Genomic DNA, 22,676 nt, shown 5'->3' with positions numbered 1-22,676 from the left:
GAGTTGTCTGGGACTTTTTTGTCAGGGATTTCCGTATTTCGTACCACCAACTGTCTTTCCTCCTCTGTTTTATTTTATTTAGAATGATTCAGCATTGGTTTCTTGTTTTCGCCATCTGTTTGTATATAGTTCATGTTGTCAGGCACTGTGGTTTTGCCATCTCAGCTCTGTGTGTGTGTGTGTGTGTGTGTGTGTGTGTGCGCGTGTGTGTAGGTACGTACTTGTGTCCGTGTTACTACTTCCCGGTACGTTCAGGTGGCGCAGGCCGGCCATCTTTTGTGGTTGGTGTGGAACTCAAATCCGGAGCAGTGACCCCAGACCACTGGATCAAGAGAGGGACTGCTCTTCTCATGAGCCTGGACAGCTAAAGGCCTGAAAGTAAATGACTTGCTAAAGCAAATAATAAATATCATCAGGACAGTATCCGAGTCAATGTGTGAGTGTGTTATGTGCTTTTTACAAAATTTTTAAAATGAATTTTTACATTTAAACACTGTTACTTCTCAAATGTGTTGCATTCTGTTGAGCAGGCTCTCGCACCTGGGCTTTAACAAGAAATAGACTGAGTCATTCTGTGAAACTTTGAAGTCGGTCTGACACAATTGTGGTAAGGTCTCTTTCTCTTGCTTTTTTGTCTCCTTTCTCGACCATAAGCCTCTTCACAGACCTGCATCAGTCTTTCCATGCTGACCCCTTTTTACCCTGCTCAGCAACAGACACGTACACAAGGACACCTACACACACTTACACAGGGAATAGTCTCCTACTGCGAAGTGTTGTGTTTTACTGGAAACTGGCTTCCTTGCAACATCTGGATCAAGTGACTGTCTGGTCATGTTAAGTGTCTGCTGTGCTCATTGAATTCCTTGGTAATCTGATGAACTGTTACGCATTGCGTGAAGACAGTCCTGGGCTATAAAAATGTGTGCTAAATGACATCATTGGAAATGAGTGCTTCAGTTTTGGAATACACTAATTTCCCAGTGTTTTTGTAAAGCCCATAATATATTACTTTCTGGCTTTGCAAACATGTTGACGAGACAGTCCTGGAAATACGAATCAGTTCCATTTTTTTTTATCTTTATAAAAGTGTGTAATGTGTAGTTTTACATCCTTAAACCAAAGAATAATATTTTCATTTTGTGGAAATTAGATTCGTCCTTGGTTTGGCACACTCAGATACACAGAAACTTTCACACAGTAACAAGACACACACACACGCAAACAATGCAGTGAATCAAGGTGAGGTAAAGGATATTTTTATGCTAATGTGCATTTCCCCCAAGCTGAAAAAGAGGACAGAGGGAGGGAGCGACCAAAGGAGAAATGAACCTATTCAAACAAATGAATTCTAATGAAGCTTCACACACAAGACGTTTGGAGTCGCTCAGCGTTGTGTGAGAGAAGGCCCGGACTTCGCCACTGGAAAGGACTCAGCCCAAACTCCTGAAAGGGAGGGAGAGGAAAAACAAGAGAAGGAGCCTGGAGAAAGTGAGCCGGGAGGAAGAATGGTCCAGTAATGAGAGAGGGGAACCAGAGAGAGGGGGGCCTGAGTTCAAGGTTGTATTCAGACGTAAGGATTGTCCCCCTGAAAGACCGAACACGAACTTCCTCAGGGTTTAAGAGCCTCTTTATCAGACCCAAGTCTGTGTGTGTGTGTGTGTGTGTGTGTGTGTGTCTATGTGTGTGTACACTGGTGGTCTCTGGTTGGGTTGGAGATGGAGGGGGCACTCATAGCAACATGTTGAATTCAAATTCAAATTGGCTTATTCTCAGGCCTGGTTGTAACAAAAATATCAGACTTGGGAGGGTTTTTCTTTAATATGGATTAATGAAGCAGCTGAAATTAACTTGAATGTAAAGTAGGTGTGGAAAGATTTTAGATGTATTTGTCACGCACTGGTAATCACCCTTCCTTTCTAACGTGAATTGAATTTGAGTGTTCCAGGACAGGAATACAGTATCCAAAGTTTTGTGGCTTTTGTGCTTTAAAACATTGCAAAAGTACATTCTTGTATTTATCATTTTGTACGAGCTGGCATCTCTGTGTTCAAACACTGTATGTCTTATTTTAAAGTCAGGGTTTTCACATGCTTCCAGTCCACAGAAATATTCATATCTTGAGGGCATTGGAAGCCAGCTTCTCCCATCTGCTTATCCACTCAGAAACAGTAAAACAGCAGCTTCTTAAATTCCTACGTTTTGAATAAGTGTTGACATTTATTGAATATCTGCGATGAGAAAATCCAAACTTCTTTTATGTAATAAGGAACTATGAGGACTGTTCCTTACAAAGCTGAACACCCCGGTTTGAAAATGCCATCTGTCACATCAGAGGATGAACATGGGAAAATGTCTAATCAGATTACAGTGTCTGCTATTGAATGTATTACCAGTGAAATTAAATCAATCTGCAGTTTGTTTGGGACCTCTTGACAAGCACCCTGGGGAGCCAGCTGAACCTCTGTGTGGGAGCTACTGGCTTGATGGCTTTGCCTTGTGCTTTAATTTGATTTCCCAACATGCTCTTGCCCTAGTTTTCAGTTTGTTGGGAAATGAAGGGAACCTGACAAGATTACCAGACATCTCCAAAACTACAACTTTTGATTCCTCAAGTGGCTCTTGGCCCCCTTTAGTAAGCACCTCCAACTGTGAGTTTGACTCTTGAACCAAATAGTAACAAGGGGGAAAACCTGGGGTCCAGTTGTTCTCCACTGAATAGTAGTTAATAATGGAATTTGGGCAAGTTGTACAGTGTGTTTGCCAGTGACTATGGAGGCGGGGCAGTTAATGTCCAAGACTCTTCCACCGAAAATAAACCTGCATGAGGGAAGAGAGAGAAGGAGAGAGAAAAGGAGAGGAGGGAGGAGGAGGAAGGGAAAGAGCCTTTCAACGGGGACAGAAGGGAAAGAGTCTCCGTTTCAATGGAATAAAAACTGCGCAATTTCTTTAAGGACTGCCTGCTCTGATCGCGGTGGACCAGTCCTCTCTAGGAAATGGATATCAGTTGTGTTTTTGGATGATTAGGGAATCCGTGCCCATTGCAACCCCCGCTGCCTCGGAGGTTACAGGAGCTGACGATTTTTTACCAGATGGTCTTCAGAGGAGGAAACGAGCCGTGCAATCATTTTAGAAAGGCGATATGACTGTGCAGAGATGCAAGATCAGTGATGAGTCTATCCGTCATGCCTTGCCCATGGGCGAACGCATCAACATTTTCTCAGCCTGGACTGTGATCTATCTGCGTGTACAGTGCTCCCCGTGTCGACGTTTGCACCTAAACGCGTTATGGATGTTGAATGGGGTTTCATGTTTTTTTGGGAGAGGGCTTTTAGGGGGCTGCGTCATCCGTGGCTGGGAAAGGAGATGGACTGCTTTGCAGATTTTCCACTATTCCACTGTTTTAACAGCGAGAGTCAGCACAGTTACCTCCCCAGAAGATTTTGGATTGCACATAGAAGGTAAGCATAACGCGTATGACTCTATCAGGCATACATACTGACATGTGAGGCTGTACAGGCTGTGTTACCTAATTGTAACTGGGGAAGCAATGAGACTCCATTGAAAACAACCTGAACTACAGTATCCTCATCCTGTACTAAGGGACGCGATTAACATTACAGCAAAAATACAAGGCACCATAAGAAAAGGTGTATCAATGTAGGAGACAATTTCAAGTCCAGTAAAGAAGATTTTGCAGAGGAACACATCTTGTGGAAAACAGGAGGCTTTATCAATGTGGTGATTTTTAAGGGGATGATTTGATGGTAGTTATGTAATTCATAATAATAGAATGGGCACACTGCTCTTAACTTTACACGGATAAGTTTTAATACTGCAGCAGTTTCATATTGCTGTGTCTCTGACAGCTCCTTTATCTGTTTTCCCCACATTCATATCGAAACCGATGCTGGTGATGTCACGTTTTTACGGTAAGGAAGGGATAGTTTACGGGAATGTAGGTCTGGAGTTGGTGATGTCGCAATCGCTTTGTGTTGATCTCGGTTACACGTTTCTAAATGCACAAAAAGGCGACGGATCGTGTCCGTGGGTGTGATATATAACGCGTGGCTGAGGTATTCAGCTGGTTGGGGGTTGAATAGATGCTGATTATTGAATGAAATGCGGGCTCGCTGGTGTTGGAGGAAGGAGTGTCGCATTTTCTTTCTGAAATGTCATGTGGTGAAGTTGTGGCGGGTTCTCTACTATTTCCAGGAAGAGCGTTTGAATTTTCTTCCCTTGGATTTTTTTTTCTGTCTCCACCCCTCTCTCCTCGCTGTTCCTGTAGCACTTCGGCCATGTCGCCACTGGATGGAGACACAGGACAAATAATTGTTCAGACTTCATACTTCTAGATTTGTAGTGACAATAGGTGTTTTGCTCATGAGCACCTCAGCAGTGTGGCTGTTTGCCTGCGGTGAAGATTCAACTAATGTCATCCAGTAAATAACCAGCCTCTGCAGCTCTCATAAGTCACACTTTGATTTTAGGTGATAGAATAATAATTATAAATTTTACTTAATAACCTCTTTATCGCGGCCTATGCGCAGATAGGTAGAAACAAGGTAAAAATGTGGGGAGTTTATTTTGTGATGCAAATGATGGTGCATGTTTTTTAAACATACAATCAAATAAGTCATTAATACAACATGAGAGCCAGGGGGAATATTTTAATATTTAAATAAAAGCATTAAACAGGGACAACAAATAAAAGGTCTCTGCACCTTACTTATTTTTTGAGTTAAAAGTGCTCTTAATGAACTGTGGTTTTAATTCTCAAACAAAAAAACAGGTTTAAAATGGCTAAATTTGGATTTGTGAATATGATACATTGCTAAAATGATCATAAAATTAATTATTTATTTATTTTATTTTTTTTTAATTAGGCCATATGCCATAGACTGTATAAATACGGTTCGTGAATTTTTGGTAGCTTCTGACACCATCTTTTAAAATATATAGCCTATTTTCTGTTCCCATCTGCTGCTGATGTCCCACAATGCAGTGCGAGAAGGAGCTACTCACAGGTGCAAAACGGTTAAACTAATTAGCAGTTCAGCGGCGGGACAGCTCCGGGAAGACGAAACCAAACAAAAAATATTTAAATTTCGGGTAATTAACGCTACTTAGCTTGATAGTACCGCTTCTTGCACTAAATGCAATAACTTCAAGCTAATGGGGACGATAAACATGCAGTGCCTCCGCCCAGGTACGTTAACTCTGATCTGAATACACTAAAGCCCTCCATGTTTGCTAATTGCTTGAATTCACGTTAGGGCGTAATTGAAAGTCTGGTGCCTCCATGTTTCCGGGCGTAGCTAATGCCTGACGCCTCTTTTTTTTACGGGAAAGATGAAAACGAATATCTGGTTGGTGTTGCAGGTTGAGTTAAACTTGGTTTTACTTGAATAATTAGTGTTAAGGTTACACTGGCTGCATTTAAATGCGACCAAACAGGTGTAACATCAAAGTCTGTCCCCTCGTCACGTAGTGTGTAATTCCTGTCGATGAGTAGCGCCTCCTCGGTGGTTACAGTTTTCCTCACAACACCTGTCCTTACACAATAGATGCAAAACTTACAGTTCCCCATAATTTCATAGCCCCAGTAGGGTAGCTGTGACTTTTTCCTGTTTCCTGTCACACCGTGTAGCCAACACAGTTATAGCATGCATACTGCCAATGGCACTTCCTGTACAGTATTTTCTCTTGTCAGGTAAATAACACTTAACTGTTTGTCATATGAAAATAGAGCCCGTAGATTTTCAACATCTGCTGTAGAAGTTTAACTCTAAATCACAGACACGCATGTGCACACATACACATGCTTTTTACACATACACATTTAAGATGTTTTTTTTTTTTAAATGTGAACACTGATAAAGTGGGGGGGGGGGGGAAATCATCCCATAGAGTTTCTTAAGGACACCAAGCGCCACACCAGTATACACACATTGATGACTGACTGGTTTGCAGGCATTCTGTGAGCCATTTTCTGATTTCTTGTGTATTTTCATGCAGACATACAAATATGTAAACTGCATGTACAGTTTGTGTATTTCCAAATTTATGCCCAGTGATTATTTATGCCCCCTTTTTGCCATCCACACCAAGGAAAATATGAAAGATGCAAGGGTCATGACGACAGTAACAGCCTTCAAGGATCCAGACTTGGGTGTCAGTTCTATTAGAGTCAATGGGGCGGACACTGCAAATCACATTATAACCCATCATAACTTTGTTGTTTTAACTTTGACTGAAAAATCCTATCACCAGATTAAATAATAGACATTACATGATGTTAACTGAAGTTTTTTTTAATCAAAACATGCATGTTTGTTTTCCTTGTTATTGGCCTCCAATCCGATCATGGCTCAGTCCAACAGAGGCTGAGATGCAGCTGTCGGACAGAGCCATGATCTGTTTGGAGATCAGTTACAGGGAAAACAAACATACATATTTGGATTTAAAAAAACAACAACAAAAAAACGTCAGTAAGCATCATGTAATTTGTGTTTTGTAATCTAGTGGAAAGATTTTTCAAAGTTTAAACAACAAAGTTATGATGGGTTAAATGTGATTTGCAGTGCCTGCCTGCCCCATTGACTCTAATAGAACTGACGCCAAAGTCTAGCTCCTTGAACACTGTCACTGTAGTTGTGACTGTTACTTCTTTTTTTATTTTTCTCGGCCCACACCACAGTTGTTAAATGGCTTTAAACACCATCTCTTTCTTGCCCACTGCTCTTTATCTAGGCTATATCTCCTGTTGTGATAGACATTTATTTTAGGGAAATCAATATTATAGTAAAGTTTTTATCCAAATTAACATCATTTACTGTATGTGTTTCATAATATGAGTAAATACATGCCAGCTTTGAAAGCAGTGTGTCAAGTACTTCTCTGATTTTCTCCACTACCCTACATGCATGCAGTAGTGTACAAAACTGTACTGACTCAGTAGTGCAGTGGCGCACATTCTCCCCTAGATGGCGACACATTCATAGTCCAGCCCTGATCTGTGTGTGACCTCTGTGAACAGCTGCTGATTTCTCACAGTGCAGGGTGGAGAGCAGAATGTGGTCTCTAAATATATGTTGTTTTTCCATTGTCTGAATTTGACCAGTAGATAAATCCAGCAAGTCCAATGCAGTTGTGGTCCAAGTTTTGTTACCAGAATGCCCATGGCAATGTATGTGACCAATGTACTCTCTGTGTACTTTTCCATATTAATTAGTGTTATCAGATCTTTATCCTCTACTTGATTACTGCTTCTGTTTTTTTAAAATCCCTAATTAGAAAGGTTTTCTATATCTTTCTTATCACAGAGGAATGAGGATCATGGCTAAGTATTGTGCTATGTTTGAAGAACCACCAGCACCTGACTGAGGCTGCAAGTGAAATGTCTGACCCACCACAGGCAAGAATGGGCTAACATTATATTCCCAGCCTGTCAAGATGGACTGCAGCTTAGGAATGGAAAACACCCAAGCTATTCCATAGTGATGGTAAGATTTAGATTGCTGCATATGAGCTATTTGCATCATATAAACTTCCTGTCACAATAAATATCAGACAGATTGTTTACACACTGTGTTTTTCTGCAGGGGAGCCATCTGCAATTGCTGCAAGCCCCCACCTGCCCAGGTAAGACTTTTGACCTTCTACCCAGACACATGGGATGTGCATGCCTTCACTGTTTAGTCATGTTTGGATGTCTGTCATTCCTGTTTTGTCTATTTAGTGGATATGTTTGTCTGAGCTCCTGTCAGAACAATGAAATGTTTATAGCGCAAATGTATTAAAATATCCAGCAAATGGATACAGTATGTTCATGTGCAACCTCCGATATAGTCTAAAGGTATTTCACTGAGAGAAATATGAATCCCTGCTTATTGTAGAAGCTTTTCATCTCTGCTATTTCCATCTCAGCTTCCCTTGCTGTTTCAGCAAAGAAAACATTTAGGGGCTTTTGTCTCCTTTTATCCTAAAAGGGCGCAAATCCACCTCAGCTGCAACTATTAGAAAGGAAATTCCAATGATTTTGCACTGTATTGGGTTATTGTTTTGACCCATGCTATCTGTAGCACAGGCTGGTAGTTTTGTGGCCCAAGGTGTGTTTGGGGTGTCTTATCGAGGCTGCCTCTGGTTTTAAATGGAGTCTTTGTGACTGATGATTTGTTTTGAGGCCTGAAAGAAACTGTTAGTTTAATTTACTAAAAGCCGCTCTTAACGCTTTCGTATGTTTTCTGTTTGTGCTGGCCTGCTGTTTGCCTCCTTGAACATTATAGGCCATAAACCAGTTTAATTTGTTAAATTTCTTCTTTTTGTGATGTGATGGGTGTTGAGCTGCCATTCTGCTTTGGCGTAACCTGTTGTTTTAGTACCACCCCTCCTATAAACGCTTTGTGGTGTTGGATTAATTTTCTGACTTATTGACTGTTGACATTTTAAATGTTTAAAATGTACCTCCGTTTTTTTTTTTTGTTTGTTTTTTTTTGTAGATTTGAGTCTTTGTTTCGCTAGAGTTGCCATGTCCACCACAGCTACTAAATTGACTGGGACTCCAGCCAGAAACAAGCAAGCACACGTGCGTGCGCACGCACACACACACACACACACACACACACACGCACGCAATTCAGCTGAGCTGTACACATTCAGCACCCTACTTAGGCATATACACACCTGACCTAACACCCGCTCTGTTTCATTTTCACACACACAGCCCTCAAACACTCTCTGACACACATCTCAAACACCCCTACACCTTTCTCACTCACTGTTTTGATCTCCCTCTAAGGGACAAAGACAGACAGACAGACACACACACACACTCTAATGCTGCTGTCTCCCAGGACCCTGCCAAGCCTCGCACACCTGGGGTTTTCCATCACTTAGCCTGCTCAGCTTTATTGCATACATTTACAACTGGCCATGAATCAGATCCATTACACACATAAATGCACATGCACATATACACACAATCCTGCTTAAGACCAAGTAGACACCCTCCATTATGCTTGTAGACAGACAGACACACACACACACAGACGCACATATGTACATACATATAAAGCACAGTCTGTATGCAGGCTTTTCTGTAAGAAAGGATGTTAGTGAGCAGGAAGGAGGACTGAGAGAAGAGGGATTGTTGAAAAAGATGTGCAGTAAAAATAAAAGTTGCATTTCTCATAACATTATACTTACTGTTACAGTCTTTACTTCTCTACATTTTGTCAAATACTATTCTTAGCTTTGAAATGCACACAGTTTAAGCATAATAAATTAAATAGCCCTGGATTGTGTTTCTTCTATGAGGACATAAAAAGTAAGAGTGATTTGTGAAACTGTACTGTCTTATCAAACCATTGGCCCCTTGTTACCAAGTCTGACTCACTGGATGTGAATTGAAACTATTAGGCCCCGTTGATCACACGAGAGCATTGGAGCTTGAGGAGTTCAGAGCGCTGGAGCAAAAACGTCAGATGTCTAGACTGCAGAAACGCGAGGCGTGTAGCAACACAAAAACAGCAAGCAGAAAGCTTAATTATCATTAAAAAACAATTACAAAAAGAAACCTCCAGCTGCTGAAACGCTTTCTGTGTGATCGGGGCCTAAGCCTGCCATTGGACAACTGATCAAGGCCGGCATTCTCTCTGCATTCAGCTATCTGTGTGTTACTGTTTCCACATCCCCTTTGCTATGGGAAACAACCTCTGAACTAACAGCTTACCTGCTGAAAATGGCGGGTTTTGAATAAGATTTGGATCATGCATGTACTGCTCCGTTCTGCTTCACACGAGCTTCTGTGATATAGCATCATAATGTTCTGCTAAAGTCACATGCAGCCAGCAAATTATCTGTGGTTTTAATGGGTGCAGTGAGTTCCTCCAGAGTTAAAGATAGTCAGGCTTCACCTCTCGGGCACCATTTATCAAATTATATTTGTCTTTTTTTCACTAAAAGATGAATCACACACTGACGACTATTATGGATTTTTGTGGAGCTGTTTTAATGGCAGTGCTCCCCTCCACGTACAAATTGTTTCACCAAATCAAGTTCTCCCCTGACACTACTACTACTGGGCACTGTCCAAGACATTTGTGATTGGTTCAAAGAAACAAAAACAAGCCAGGGCATTTTCCCCTATAGCAGAAAGATAGTGTTTCCAGACCTTCCTCAAGTGCTGACACTGCGCTGTGGAGATAGGTCTGGCTTTGTCCGACTACTTGTCTCTGATACAAACAGCTTGTGGTCATGTGCTTGGTGGACATATCTGTTACACTGTCTATCATGTTGAATGACTAAGTATGTTAATATATTTTTGAGACTGTCACTGTACATCTTCTGGTAAAATTATAACTGTGAGCGCTGGCTTCAATCAGCATGGCAATGCCATCAGTTGGCTTGCATCTGTCTCTAAACCAGTGGTTCTTAACCGGTGGGTTGCGGATTCATTCTGAATGGACCGCAAGTTACTCGTAAGTGTTTCAAGTTTGTAAAAAAAAAACACACTTTGTTTTTGCACATGGCTTTATTTTTAAGTACCATGCCCTGCTGTAGAGTGAACTACTAACAGATGGCGACTTGACAGAGACGGTAAAACTATTAAACTAATTAAACTGTGTGGACCTAGAACTAATGTCTAAGGAGAAATTTGGACTCTGTGGCTGGACTATTTAGGGAACCACTGCTCTGAAACCTGCAGGTGTGCATGCTGGCCACCATTTAGACACAGTGCCTTGGGTCCACAGATAATGTGCCACGAGGCCTGCAATGTGTGCTGGTGGGTGTGTGTAAGATATGTTGCTCGTTATGGACCTTAAATATTGTGGGTTTGAGTCCGATTAACAGCCTTTTTGTGTGGCATTCCCTCTAGTGTTGTTACGACTCCAGAAAATCGACTTTAATACCAACAATAAATCTGGAGGCATGATGATGTCACCATACTTGACTTGCAGAGCTTGGCAGCACCCTTTACACCAGGGTTTTGATGTTGGCTGGTTGTAAGTGAAATAATTCCATATGCTACACCTGGGATCAGTTTTGTCAGATGGTTTATTTGGACAGGGATCTAGTTTGAGACGTGGTAGATGAGTGACATATGTTCAGCTGCAAGATTTTGTTTTGCAAAGCTGTGGGAGTCCATAGACAACAGTAAGTATACTGTGCTACAGTTGCTGATTTAGAGAGTAACCAACAGATTTAGTAGGGAGCATTAATATATGAAAAATAAATTATGATTTTCAAAATATTAATAAACATATTCCAGTTAACTAAGCCTTGAAATAGGACTCACTCTTAACTGGCCCGAAATGCCAGTGCCATGGGTAACATTAGACGTAACCCACTGTCCAGTTTGCATTACACCCGCTTTTATACAAGCAGGTGACAGTGTGTTCAGTGCAGGGTGTACAACAGGACATTAGGATTTGGCATCTGTTTTTCCCATTTGCTTTGTCTCCATCCTCCTCCTCCTTTTCTTTCTTCTAAATGCTCCAATCCATGTGCCATCCACATGTGCCACACACCCTGTGGAGGCAGTGTAGAAAAGGATGTATGCTTTCAGAGCATTCAGTGGTGTTTAAAGTTTTAGAAAAACGCTTCTAAATTATTTTAGCAATTATCTTTCATTCTTGACTCTGTTGTTCCTGTCTTCCCTTTATCCGCTGCTGTTGCCTGATGTTGAATAAAACCAAATTTCTACAGAAGTGTGAAATCGTCTCAGACCCTGAGAATGAAGGGCATGAGATAAAAAGAAAGAACCGTGCTTTTGGTTCAAATGAGAACAGATTTGAAGGAGGATATTGAGAGAGATTCAGGAAGAGAGGTGGTGAGAGCTGACTCAGGATGCCCGGGGGGGGAGGACGGCAGGAAGCAGTGGGTGAGGAGGAGGACAGGAAAGAGAAGGAGGGGGAGAGACTCCTCTTCATCGTCCTCCTCCTCTTTTGTCATCATCAGCAGTGTCATCAAGGGAGGAGTGGCGTAGGGAGGAAGAAGGAGAGGTGGAGCTGACATCATCCACCTCCTGGAGGTCTGTGAGGGCGTGTTACCACATTCTCCCTATTAAAGCTTTTAACAGTCCCGTTTATGCCATCAAAGGGCTTTTAATGAATTTAAACAACAGCTGGCAGAGAAAAAAAAATCATTTAAGAAATGCTGAGTCCGTGTAAAGAAAACTGGCGCTGAATAAGAGGATAGAAAGTCACGGATGAAAGAATAGATAGAGTTCAATATATAATAGGAATGGAAAGATGTGGTGACAGAAAGAGGTGTGCAGAAAGAGCGCTCCTCTGCCTATCTGGTTACATAACTTTCCTGCAAAAGAGGGCATTGGGTTTGTGTGTGTGCGTGCTTGTTCTCATGCAAGCTCCTTTGTAGGCTGTGTGTGTTTGTGTTCGTGTGAGTGTAGAGGTGACAGAGTTTGCGAAGACGAAGATGCCCAACATGCCTCTTCTCTGCTGAGCTTGTTGTTCGGCCTGTGTTACCCAACTGTCACAGGCCTCTGTTGGTATGCTTTGCATTTGTGTGTATGTGTATTTAAGGTGTGAGTGTGTTGGCACATCCACCAGTGTTTGCGCTTAACTATGTGTTTAATAGCGTCGCTATATATATGTACACGGGCACCTTTTACTTTGAGGTGATTCAGTGTTGATGTGTGCACCTGTGTCGTAAGGCCCCAGAGTGGTTTCAGAGGCAGTTAGGGAGGTTAGATGGCGCAAGATTAGTACGAGTTTGTGGTAATTGAAGCAAGTGGAGGGAATGAGGTGTGTGGGGGGATGTGAAAAGGGTGCATTGGTATCAAAACCTATAGAGGATAGGCTGTAGCCCTATTTATACAGAGATCAAGTTATAGGGCCGCTACAAAGTCCCTTCTTTATGCTGCCTTTGTATTTTTACACAGAAGGGCATGACGGTAATGACATGGAAGACAGCAGCATTGGCCTCTACTGTGAAATATGGTATACGTGTCAGTATGCTGAGCACTTCATTGTTTTCCCAATTTGTGGACATTTTGGGCCACTGTACTACTTCTTCTTTGAGTTAGCTGCTAACGGCTATAAGCTACTTTTTAATTCTCCTATGGTTGGTCACACACAAAACTGGCAAAATGTCACACCTATGCTACCCATGATCCCATTCTGCCGTCTGTCCCTTCCTCTGATGCCGGCTTAAGGGCAAGACAACTCTGTCCCCTCATTCTGCAATTGTACTTTTTTTTGAAAACAGCAAGGTGGTATAATGGTGTGAAATTTCCACCTTGAAGAGACAGCATTAAAGGGGCTAGTTACGTTGCTTTTTAATGTGATACAACAGCCATCACCTCCAAACAATCCCAGACAAATTTAGAAATGGGGAGAGCTTTGATATCAGAAGGAAGACAAGTTATTCAGTTATTCTGTTGCGAACAGTCAGTGTTCTGTAATTGTAGAAATGCATCCAACAGTAACTTTCCTGATACATATATTAATCATACCCTATCTCTACACTGGAGAAGTAGTATTGCACAAAACCTGAAGTCATATGAGGACACTGATGTATAAAGCCAAACAATCTGCTATGTGATGCCTTTGGGCAGTGTGTGACTGAACGTCACTTGACTGTTTTGTGCGTGTGTCCCTAGTTGACTCCAGTAGTTGTGCCGCATTTCCCTGCCATGGTACAGCACAGCTCAACTCGACATGCTCTCTTTTGTTTTTCCAATAGCAAAAATTGTTGATAGTACGTGGTACCCTGTATACTACGCCATACAATTGAGGAAGCGTAAACTTTCCTCTGTTTGGTTGGTAATGAGAGGATTCTGAGAGTATGGCAATGAAGACGATGTCAGGTCTGTTTCATCGCTATGGTGATTGTCTGAAAATCCATACACTGAGGGGTTACTGTCCGCCGTGGAAACTGAAATAGAGAGAAGGACCTGGTCCCAAAAGTGAGTCAAGATTGAGCCATATCATGCAGTGGAAATCAGGCATTAGTATTTTCTTCCACAAATGAAAGACCAAGAAAAATAAACGTTCATAGCACTGAGTGTATAGAAAAACTGTTTTATCAGATTCATAGTAGCACAAAAATGTTTTGCTAGTTTGTATTCCAAAGAACATTTCAGAGAATGAAGCAAGACAAATACAAGCTGCAGGTAAAACATCACAATACTAGAAAAGCAGTCAGAGAGTGCAGACCTCCGCCAAGTAGGTGATATTCCCTCCCCCTCTGCATCAGATTTTGCAGCCTGCATCACAATTAGGTTATTTGCATCACTATCATTATTATTACGTTATATATGCATTCACCATGGAGACCAACACAGAATATGTTTTTTTGTATTTTTCACTTTATTTTTTTCCAACACAGAACATTAATTTCAACTACAGAATTACAACAATATTTAGCAAGTAGAACAAGACGTACTTTCCGGCCACCAGATGGCGCTATTTTCACCGTCTTTAGAAATTGGAATTGCCGCTGAGGCTGTCAGATGATAGACTTTTTCATTATTTTATCCACTTTGCTTCACCCGATCACCACCAAAGTTTTATCATCTGTTCCTTGTCCCAATATCCACCTTTCCCGAAAATTTCATCAAAATCCGTTCATAACTTTTTGAGTTATTTTGCAGACAAACAGACCATTGTCGGCGAAAACATAACCTTTTTGGTGGAGGTAATAAATCACAATAAAGGCTACGTTTTCTTGCTAACCTGGTGGAGTAGTTCACAAAGTGGCACCCACAAAGCGATCATCTTTAACTGGGCTCAAATATCACTTGGATCAGTTGGATTGAAATTCAGTGGCTTTTGTGGAGATTTACCTTGTCAACATTTGTCTATCTGGACATTGAAAGCATATTGCCACCTTCAGCCTAAATGTTGTGTCATGGGAAGAGAATGTCAGTGCAGGTGTTGCTGCTGTGAAGGTGTGTTCACACCGGACCTGTTTGTTTTTTTTTCGCTGTCGCTCGGTTCGCCTCTTTGATATCGCTTCATCGCTCAGTTGCAATCGCTCGTCAATGTGGCAGAAATCAACAGACTCACTTTTTTTGCTTAGATGATGTCATTGAAGCAATCAGGGTATTGGGGGGGGGGTGCTTGACTGTCATGACATGTCAGCTTCATTAAAAGTATATTAAAATTAAAAGCAACAATAGATGTAAAAACACACACAGAGACAATACATCTGTCTGAGCATTTATACCTCTGACCGCGGCAGCGGCTGAAAATTATACATTTTGATACATACAGGTGGCTATACATATTGCAAAACTCTGTAAAAGTACACCAAAGCATACATTTTCGTTTCCAAATATTTATTTGAAAACGAAACCATTCATTTGGTCACTAAAAAAATGTTTTGTTAATAATAAAAAACTAATGTTATCTCAACAGTGACCGCGCCATCCAGCGGGACTGCGGCTGAACTGCTTCCAAATTCATTCATTCATTCAGTCGTGTGTTCAGTGTTTTCATTAAAATGCGTAGTATTTTTCATTAAAATGCGTAATATAGCCAACAGTATTATAGACCAAAAGTTATCTAATTTATTATTGTAGAATGTATTTAGCAAATCGCCACTTTCAACTAGAGACACAGTGCAGCAGCAGCGCAGCAGCAAAAAAAAAAAGGCATTATAAAAAGCCAACAAATAGTGTTAATTAATTGACATGAGACATTGGAGAGGTTGTCAGTCCTATTCTATAGTCTGTAATATATATATATATATATATATATATATATATATATATATATATATCATAACTTCTCAGAAATTACTCACAAATGCATTCATTGTGTGCTTCTGAGCACACGGGCAGCATAAACAATGAAGTTACATATGATGGTCTGGCAGATCGTTGTGGTGCTTGGAGGCAGTTGACAGTGACAGTTTTGTCAGCAGCCATTTTTCTTCCTACCAATAACCTATGGTTGAGGCAGCTCCAGCTCCAACTCCGCTCACATGCTCTGACTCAGGCATCAGGGCCTCTGAGCCACAGCGATAGATGCATTGGCGCTGTCCGTGGTGCTTTACACTAGGACCGCCAGGATTACAGCGCCCCTCCAAGCACCGCAGTCCCGCTGGCTGGTGGGTCACTGTTGAGATTACATTCGTTTTTTATTATTAACAAAATGTTTTTTTATTGACCGTATGAATGGTTTCCTTTTCAAATAAATATTTGGAAACGAAAATGTATGCCTTGGTGTACTTTTACAGAGTTTTGCAATATATAGCCTACCTGTATGTATCAAAATGTATAATTTCGGTTGGAGGTATAAATGCTCAGAAGTCTAGTGTGTTTCATTTTTGTAACTTATAGGCTTCAGAAAACATACAAGACACATTTTGAGGAGAAGTCATAGCAAGAGAAGCTTGTAGGTGGCTCTAGGACAAGTGCACTTACATTGATCACTTCCATAAAATAAAATGAGAAATTGGAGAAGATTGAAAAAATTCTTAAAATTAAATTAGGGAACGGATCACAGATGCATTGTCTCTGTGTGTTTTTACATCTATCGTTGCTTTTAATTTGCAGCTATACTTTTAATGAAGCTGACATGTCATGACAGTCAAGAACCCCCCCGGGATTCCGGGATTACGACAGCCAATCAGCATTGAGCTGCAAGCGACAGGACCCAGCGAAATACCGCTCCAGATGAGATTTATCATCTCAAGCGATGAGCGAAAAATCGCTCTGTCGCTGTCGCTCGGAGCCCAAGCGATTTTTCTCCCGGGCAAATATACGCTCAATCACCCGTTTGCATTGACTTTGTATGTAAACTCGTCGCTAGCGAAAAAAAAAACTGGTCTGGTTTGAACACACCTTAAGTAAGCTGTGGCAAAGAGGGCACAAGACACTATCTTCCTAAAAGAGGAGATATGGCTAAAACGCTTACACAGGCTTTGGTAGATAGTAGATATGCATTTCCCGAGCTAAATCCCTTTCTTGAACAAATCCACTGCCAACCCCCCTTCAAAGTGGAAACAAAAAAAATCACTGCAGCTATAGGCTGTCTTGTGTTGTGTGTCTCACCCTCAGACCCTCCCTTCCCACCACTGCTCCCCTTCTTTCTACCCCAGCTCCTGTTCTGGCTTTCTGACTCTCAGGTTTCTCCCCACCGCCCCCCAGCCCTCTACACCCTCATGGCCCCCCTTTGACCCCCTGTTACCCCCCATCCACCCCCTTACCCTCCCTCTCCCCAGGGCAAGCCCACAGCTCCTAGCCCTTTGTGCCTTTCGCCCCCTCTCCTCCTCCACCTCTGCCTCCCCCTGCCTTTGTGTGTGAGAGGCCAGTAAAGGGAGAGAGGAGAGGGAGGCTGCAGAGAAGGAGAGAGTGAGAGACAGAAGCTAGAAGAGACCAGTCCCATAGATCAGATGGGAAACTAAAGCTTGAATCCTTTTATTTTTACATGCTCCTGAACAGTGATACACTAGGGACAGTGACATACTACAAAAATTAGTTTTGCCAGTTTTTCTTACTAGTTCCAAGGCTGAGCAATGTATCAATATTTTATCAGTATCTTGATATGAGACTAGATATCGTCTCAGGCTCATGATTGAAGAGATTACATCATGAGGGAAAAATGGAAATGCGTGACATGGTGTTGGGATGATTTTAGGATTTCAAGTTCACTCTATATTGAATTAACACAGCACAGTTCACACTGCACTGACATGTCATGTTTAACTTTATACTACATGCATTCACGTGGTATTTGACAAACATACAGCATAGACATTTAGACATGCCCTAAAAGGTTCTTAGTTTATCCTGTAGTTAAAAGAATATATATTCAGTATATTGATGTGTATATAGTGTGTCCAAGTAGGGCTCAATAGGGGGCAATATAGAGCAGTACAGATACAGTATAGTTGTACAATTGACCTGACTGTGTGAGAATAACTTGGCTCATAACCACATTTTTAAAATGCATTGTGGCAAAAGGTTTTTGTTATTTTTTGCTAAGTCAACTGTCATTGATGTCACCTTCAATCTCTCTGTAGCCTTGCATTATTATTGTTATTATTTAGATTTTTTTTGCTGGGCTGTAAAAACCTGAGATCATCAGACCTTGAGGTCAGACCTCAGGTATCATCTGTTCGAAGTTCTGAGAGATGTTTCTTAAATCATGTGGCATATACAGAACCAATAAACACAATTTCACACTGGCAGAGGTCATTGAGTTCGGACAGCAGAAATGGGTCATTAGTGGCTAAGAGAGCTTACATCTAGTGTAACCACACTTAACCACACAAGGCCAGACAGTGAAGGCGTCATTCACCCACTGACCTACCTAAATATCTCCCAGAGCTGCCAGCAGATAAACAACACATACAAATATACGGATGGAGTGACATGTAAGCACATGTAGGATGCATGAATGTGTGTATGAGTGTAACAGCAAGACACAGACGGAAGCTGCTGTGTGAATGTACAGATAAATGTGTCAATAAGCTTGTCTCAGTATGTGTACATGCATTTAGCATTCACTGTCCAGGGACCCACAGCACAGCACATGCATTTTTAAAACCCAGGAAACAGAAAGGTAGGTCACGCTGGGTGCATATGCGTGTGTATGTGCGTGCTTATCTGTGTACGTATGTGTGAAATCCACTTGCAGGGAGTGCATGCTCAGTAGGAAAGTATATTCCTGGAAAGCCAGCTGCCACTCCTGTTATCACAGCTAACTCGATTAGACGAGCTTCTGCCGCCAAGCCCTCTACTCTGAGAGCTGCAACATGCACACACATACACGACACCCATTGGCACACACATTAGAGGACCCCTACTCTAGATTTAATTGAATCAGCCAAAATAAAGTACATTGAATTTCCAACTAATGCAGCGTTGTAAACATTGCACTTAAAGCTTGTGCCAATAAAGCTTCATCAATCGCATGTATTGTTTAGATTATACCGATGATGTAAAAGCTGCCTGAGGCGTATACAAAACAAGGAAAGCTTACACAGTAACATTAAGTTAAAAAGAAATGATGGCTATAAAAATACATTGGTTTATTGTTTGTATTTGAGAAACATAAAGCTATGGAAAAATGTGACTTCAGGAATGTCTGGAATGTCGGTCTTAAAATTCATTGCCCCCAATGTGGCACCCTAATACGCACTTTTACAAAGCATTAATAGAAAACAGCACTTTGCTACTGTTGTACCAATTAACCGCAGTAAAGAAGAAATGTCAGTCAGGCAGCCAACCTCTCATGTGAGGTGCTGACCTTTCCCACTGATCATGCTAATCATTGATCACTTAGATAAACACAGGCTACCATAAGAGCCCATTATTGTCCCTCCCAAAGCCTTCCTATGGACGGCAGTTATAATTAGGCCCCGGGGTAATTGGCTGACTAATTGCTGTTGGTGGGATACATACATCGCCTATCGTCAAACCCAAGGGGAAGCTCTGCTATTACTTTTAATTACCTGCTGTTAAGTTCGACAACTGACCCCAAGTGCTGTTTTTGATGGTTGTGTTTCGTCTTGTGGGAGGGAAAAGGGGATACTGGATATCAACCTCTAGTTTGGTCACTGCCACAATGGCCCAGATGGATCGCTTCTGTAGTTACACACACATACTCCCAAACACACACATACAGGCAGTGGGGTGAACAGACATGCTGGCTTTTTAGGCAGCAGACCCATTCATCATGTGTCTGTCTATAGAGGAGCTGCAATTCATTGTCTCTCCTCCTGCTTATTCTTCAGGAGCCAGCCTGCCTCATACGTCTTTCTACCTCTCTCACTACTTCTCTCTTTGTCTTTCTGCCCCCCTCCATCTCTCTCCTCTTGTCTTTATATCTTTGATACTCATCCTCCCTCTCTCACACCCTTTATATCTCGACTCAGAGGGAGAACAAAGAGGACATAGCTAGTTACCTTGTCTGTGTCTGTCCAACCGTGTTGGTGTTTGAAATGTATTAAGCGTGATGTTAAAAGGACAGTTCACCCCAAAACCAAATATACATATTTTTCATGTTACTTGTATAACTTTTTATTAAAGGGGCAAAAAGCGAAATCGTTTCACCCCTAGGTTTGCTGTTGTGCACTGCCTGTAGACCAAAACAAAGTGTGTCATGAGCCACACCTCCCTCTACCTCTACTCTCCATCCCCCACCCCACTCGCCTCATCTGTGCAGTCGAGCACCGCAGCATCTCCACGGACTATTACATCCAGACGGTCCCGGTGTTTCTTCCACAGGCTCCACTTCACTCAGCTGCCCAATATACCCGCTGCTTCTTCCCACATTAACCTGAATAACAAACCAGGGCTCGGTGCTCCGGTTGGATCCAAACGGAGAGCTGGGGCTAACGTTAGCTGGGAAGCTAGCGGAGGCTAACTGCCTGTGCTGGCAGCTGAGTGAAGTGGAGCCTGAGGAGGAAGCACCGGTTAGCCCCGGTTTCACTACGGGCAGATTCACTCGCCACAGGGGCGAGGAAATAAAACCTAAACAGCCAACTTAGTTTGGCTTAGTTTAGCAGTTAGCAATGTCTTTCACTCACTCTCGGTCTGTGCTGTGTTTAACTATTTCCCTGCTTTCCTGTTAGCGTTAGCACTAGTCGGCTGCCACACTAACGTTCCTACTCTTCTCCGTGAGCCTGTGAGCCTGGCAGGCTCATGGCTCCAGCTCATGGAGAAGAGTAGGGACGTTAGCGTTAGCTCCTGGAGTTAGCACTAGAGCTACTACGGCTACTGGAATAACTTACAGCTATGGAGCGCTTCTACCAGCTCTTCTAGTCACTGAGCCTCACCTCCATCTCATCATCAATATCATTTATTACAGGTACCATCATCATTGAAGTAGGCAGGGGCATAGCTAAACACAGCCCAACACAACCGTAACGCCTGACCCATTGCTGGGACAGAGCCGCTAATAACTCAAGCTCCAGACATTAAGCCATGCTACAATTGTAACATTAAATTTAATTTAATAGACATAGCGACATGTGCCTAACGTTACTTTTAACACTAATTAAAACAGATATTTGACTTTATGTTGTTGTTCAGGAGAAGAAGAGTTAGCTCTGAGTCAAATTGTATCCGACAACTTCTTCGCCAACAACCGTTGTTTCTTAAGAGGTAATGTCGGATCCTGGTCGTTTTCAGGTAGACATTTTGTTCCGCTCTCCGCCATTTCACTTCAAAAATATGCTCACTGGCTGTAGCCTTTTATAGGGAGGAGGGGCCAAGGGCTCGCGGGGGGGTGGGGGTGGTTGGGGGCTGAAGATCAACACATAGAGAGGGTGTGTGAGGTCATGCTATACTCCAGATGAAATTACACCTCTAGTTCTTCACATGGCAATTTTTTAATTCCTTCAATCTAGAAATGATAAATTTTGCTTATTGGTCCTTTAATCTAGATTGTTTTGGTGTGAGTTCTTGGCTGTAGAGATTACTGCCTTTTCTCCAGTATAATGGAACTAGATGGCACTCAGCTTGTGGTGTTCAAAGCACCAGAAAAAAAAGACCCGGTTACTCAAGATAATACACAGACATTGGTGTGAGCAGTTTCATGTAGTAACTATTTTCTTTCTACTGAACTACAGCTGCCCATCGTATCACCGCACAGAATGAAGCATGCATCTACTCATGGACGAGCGGTTCGTGATCAAGACAGTGTAAGATGTAAACATTAAGTGTGTCGTCCTTGACTGAGTTGTAAAGTTAGCTAGCGGAGTGGTGCTAAGTGAGCTAGCAGTAGATGCACGCTTCCATCTGTGCAGTGATATGGTTGGAGGGTGTAGTTCGGTAGAACGAAAATAGTTCCTACATGAAACTGCTCACAACAAGGTCTGTGGATTATCTTTTAGTAAATGGGTCATGATTTCTGGAAAGAGACATTGCTGGGGGTTTTTTGTTGTTGTTTTTTTAATGTATGTTTGTGGTGCCCAGAGAACCACAAGCTGAGTGTCATCCAGTTTCATTATATGGGAGAGAAGGCAGACATCTTCAGTCTCTGCAACTCCGCAATACAGGTAAGAGGAAAGATATGTTTTTTGGATTTTGGGATGAACTGTCCTGTTAAGGACTCATCCCACAAATCCAGTTTCTCCAGTGATGCAGAAATTGCTTGAGCAGTTATTAGCTTTTTATGGATTACAGAGGGCTACAAAGCCTGAACAGACACCTGCTGTGTAGCCTGCTGTAGTCCTTCAGTTAATATCAGCTCCTATAATGGTAGCTCATACAGCATATAAGTTGGGGGTATGCAGTAGAGGTACATATACCTATACACAAAAAAGTACAAAGACTACTAGTTATACTGAATGTTTGAACATGAACAACTTGAATACACTGTACTTTCAATAAAGCAATCGTACTATCAAATTCACAAAAACAATGTCTGAATACATTGCTCTTCTTAATGGGTTCAGTTGACTATTTATTCTGCAAACTATGACCTGTATCCCAAACACACACCATGTGAAACTGTACGTGGGCAACTGTGCACTCAGTGGGTGTGGACTAGTGTATACTATTAAAGAAAAAGTTAAATCACTGGCAGGTTGGCCCATTACAAGGTTTGATAGTCCAGACTAGCCTAATTGAAGAGTTAAAATCAAAAACACAAAAAGTAAGGTTTTGTCCCAATCTCAAAAATGAGTGCTATTTAATATGCATTAATCAAAGGCGCCTGCCGCAACTGTATGTGTCTTTTTTGTAGCCATGCTGT

The 22,676-nt window shown here is 41.9% G+C and overlaps 2 protein-coding genes across 2 annotated transcripts in view; both read left to right on the top strand.

Annotated features, from left to right (window-relative positions):
- dnah2 (dynein, axonemal, heavy chain 2) overlaps positions 1–423 on the top strand; it is a 62,433-nt gene extending 62,010 nt beyond the window's left edge. The window contains exon 88 of the mRNA XM_078164410.1: positions 214–423. Coding sequence (XP_078020536.1) covers positions 214–368 — 155 coding nt within the window. The 3' untranslated portion in view covers positions 369–423. The remainder of the gene's footprint in view (positions 1–213) is intronic.
- A 2,418-nt stretch (positions 424–2,841) lies between these two features.
- kdm6ba (lysine (K)-specific demethylase 6B, a) overlaps positions 2,842–22,676 on the top strand; it is a 122,804-nt gene continuing 102,969 nt past the window's right edge. The window contains exons 1-3 of the mRNA XM_033610448.2: positions 2,842–3,461; positions 7,326–7,505; positions 7,605–7,644. The gene's annotated coding sequence lies outside the window, so the exon portion shown is untranslated. The remainder of the gene's footprint in view (positions 3,462–7,325; positions 7,506–7,604; positions 7,645–22,676) is intronic.

Source organism: Epinephelus lanceolatus, chromosome 22 (genome assembly GCF_041903045.1).
Source record: "Epinephelus lanceolatus isolate andai-2023 chromosome 22, ASM4190304v1, whole genome shotgun sequence".
Classification (NCBI taxonomy): Eukaryota; Metazoa; Chordata; class Actinopteri; order Perciformes; family Serranidae; genus Epinephelus; species Epinephelus lanceolatus.
This window is presented reverse-complemented; position numbering and strand designations above follow the sequence as displayed.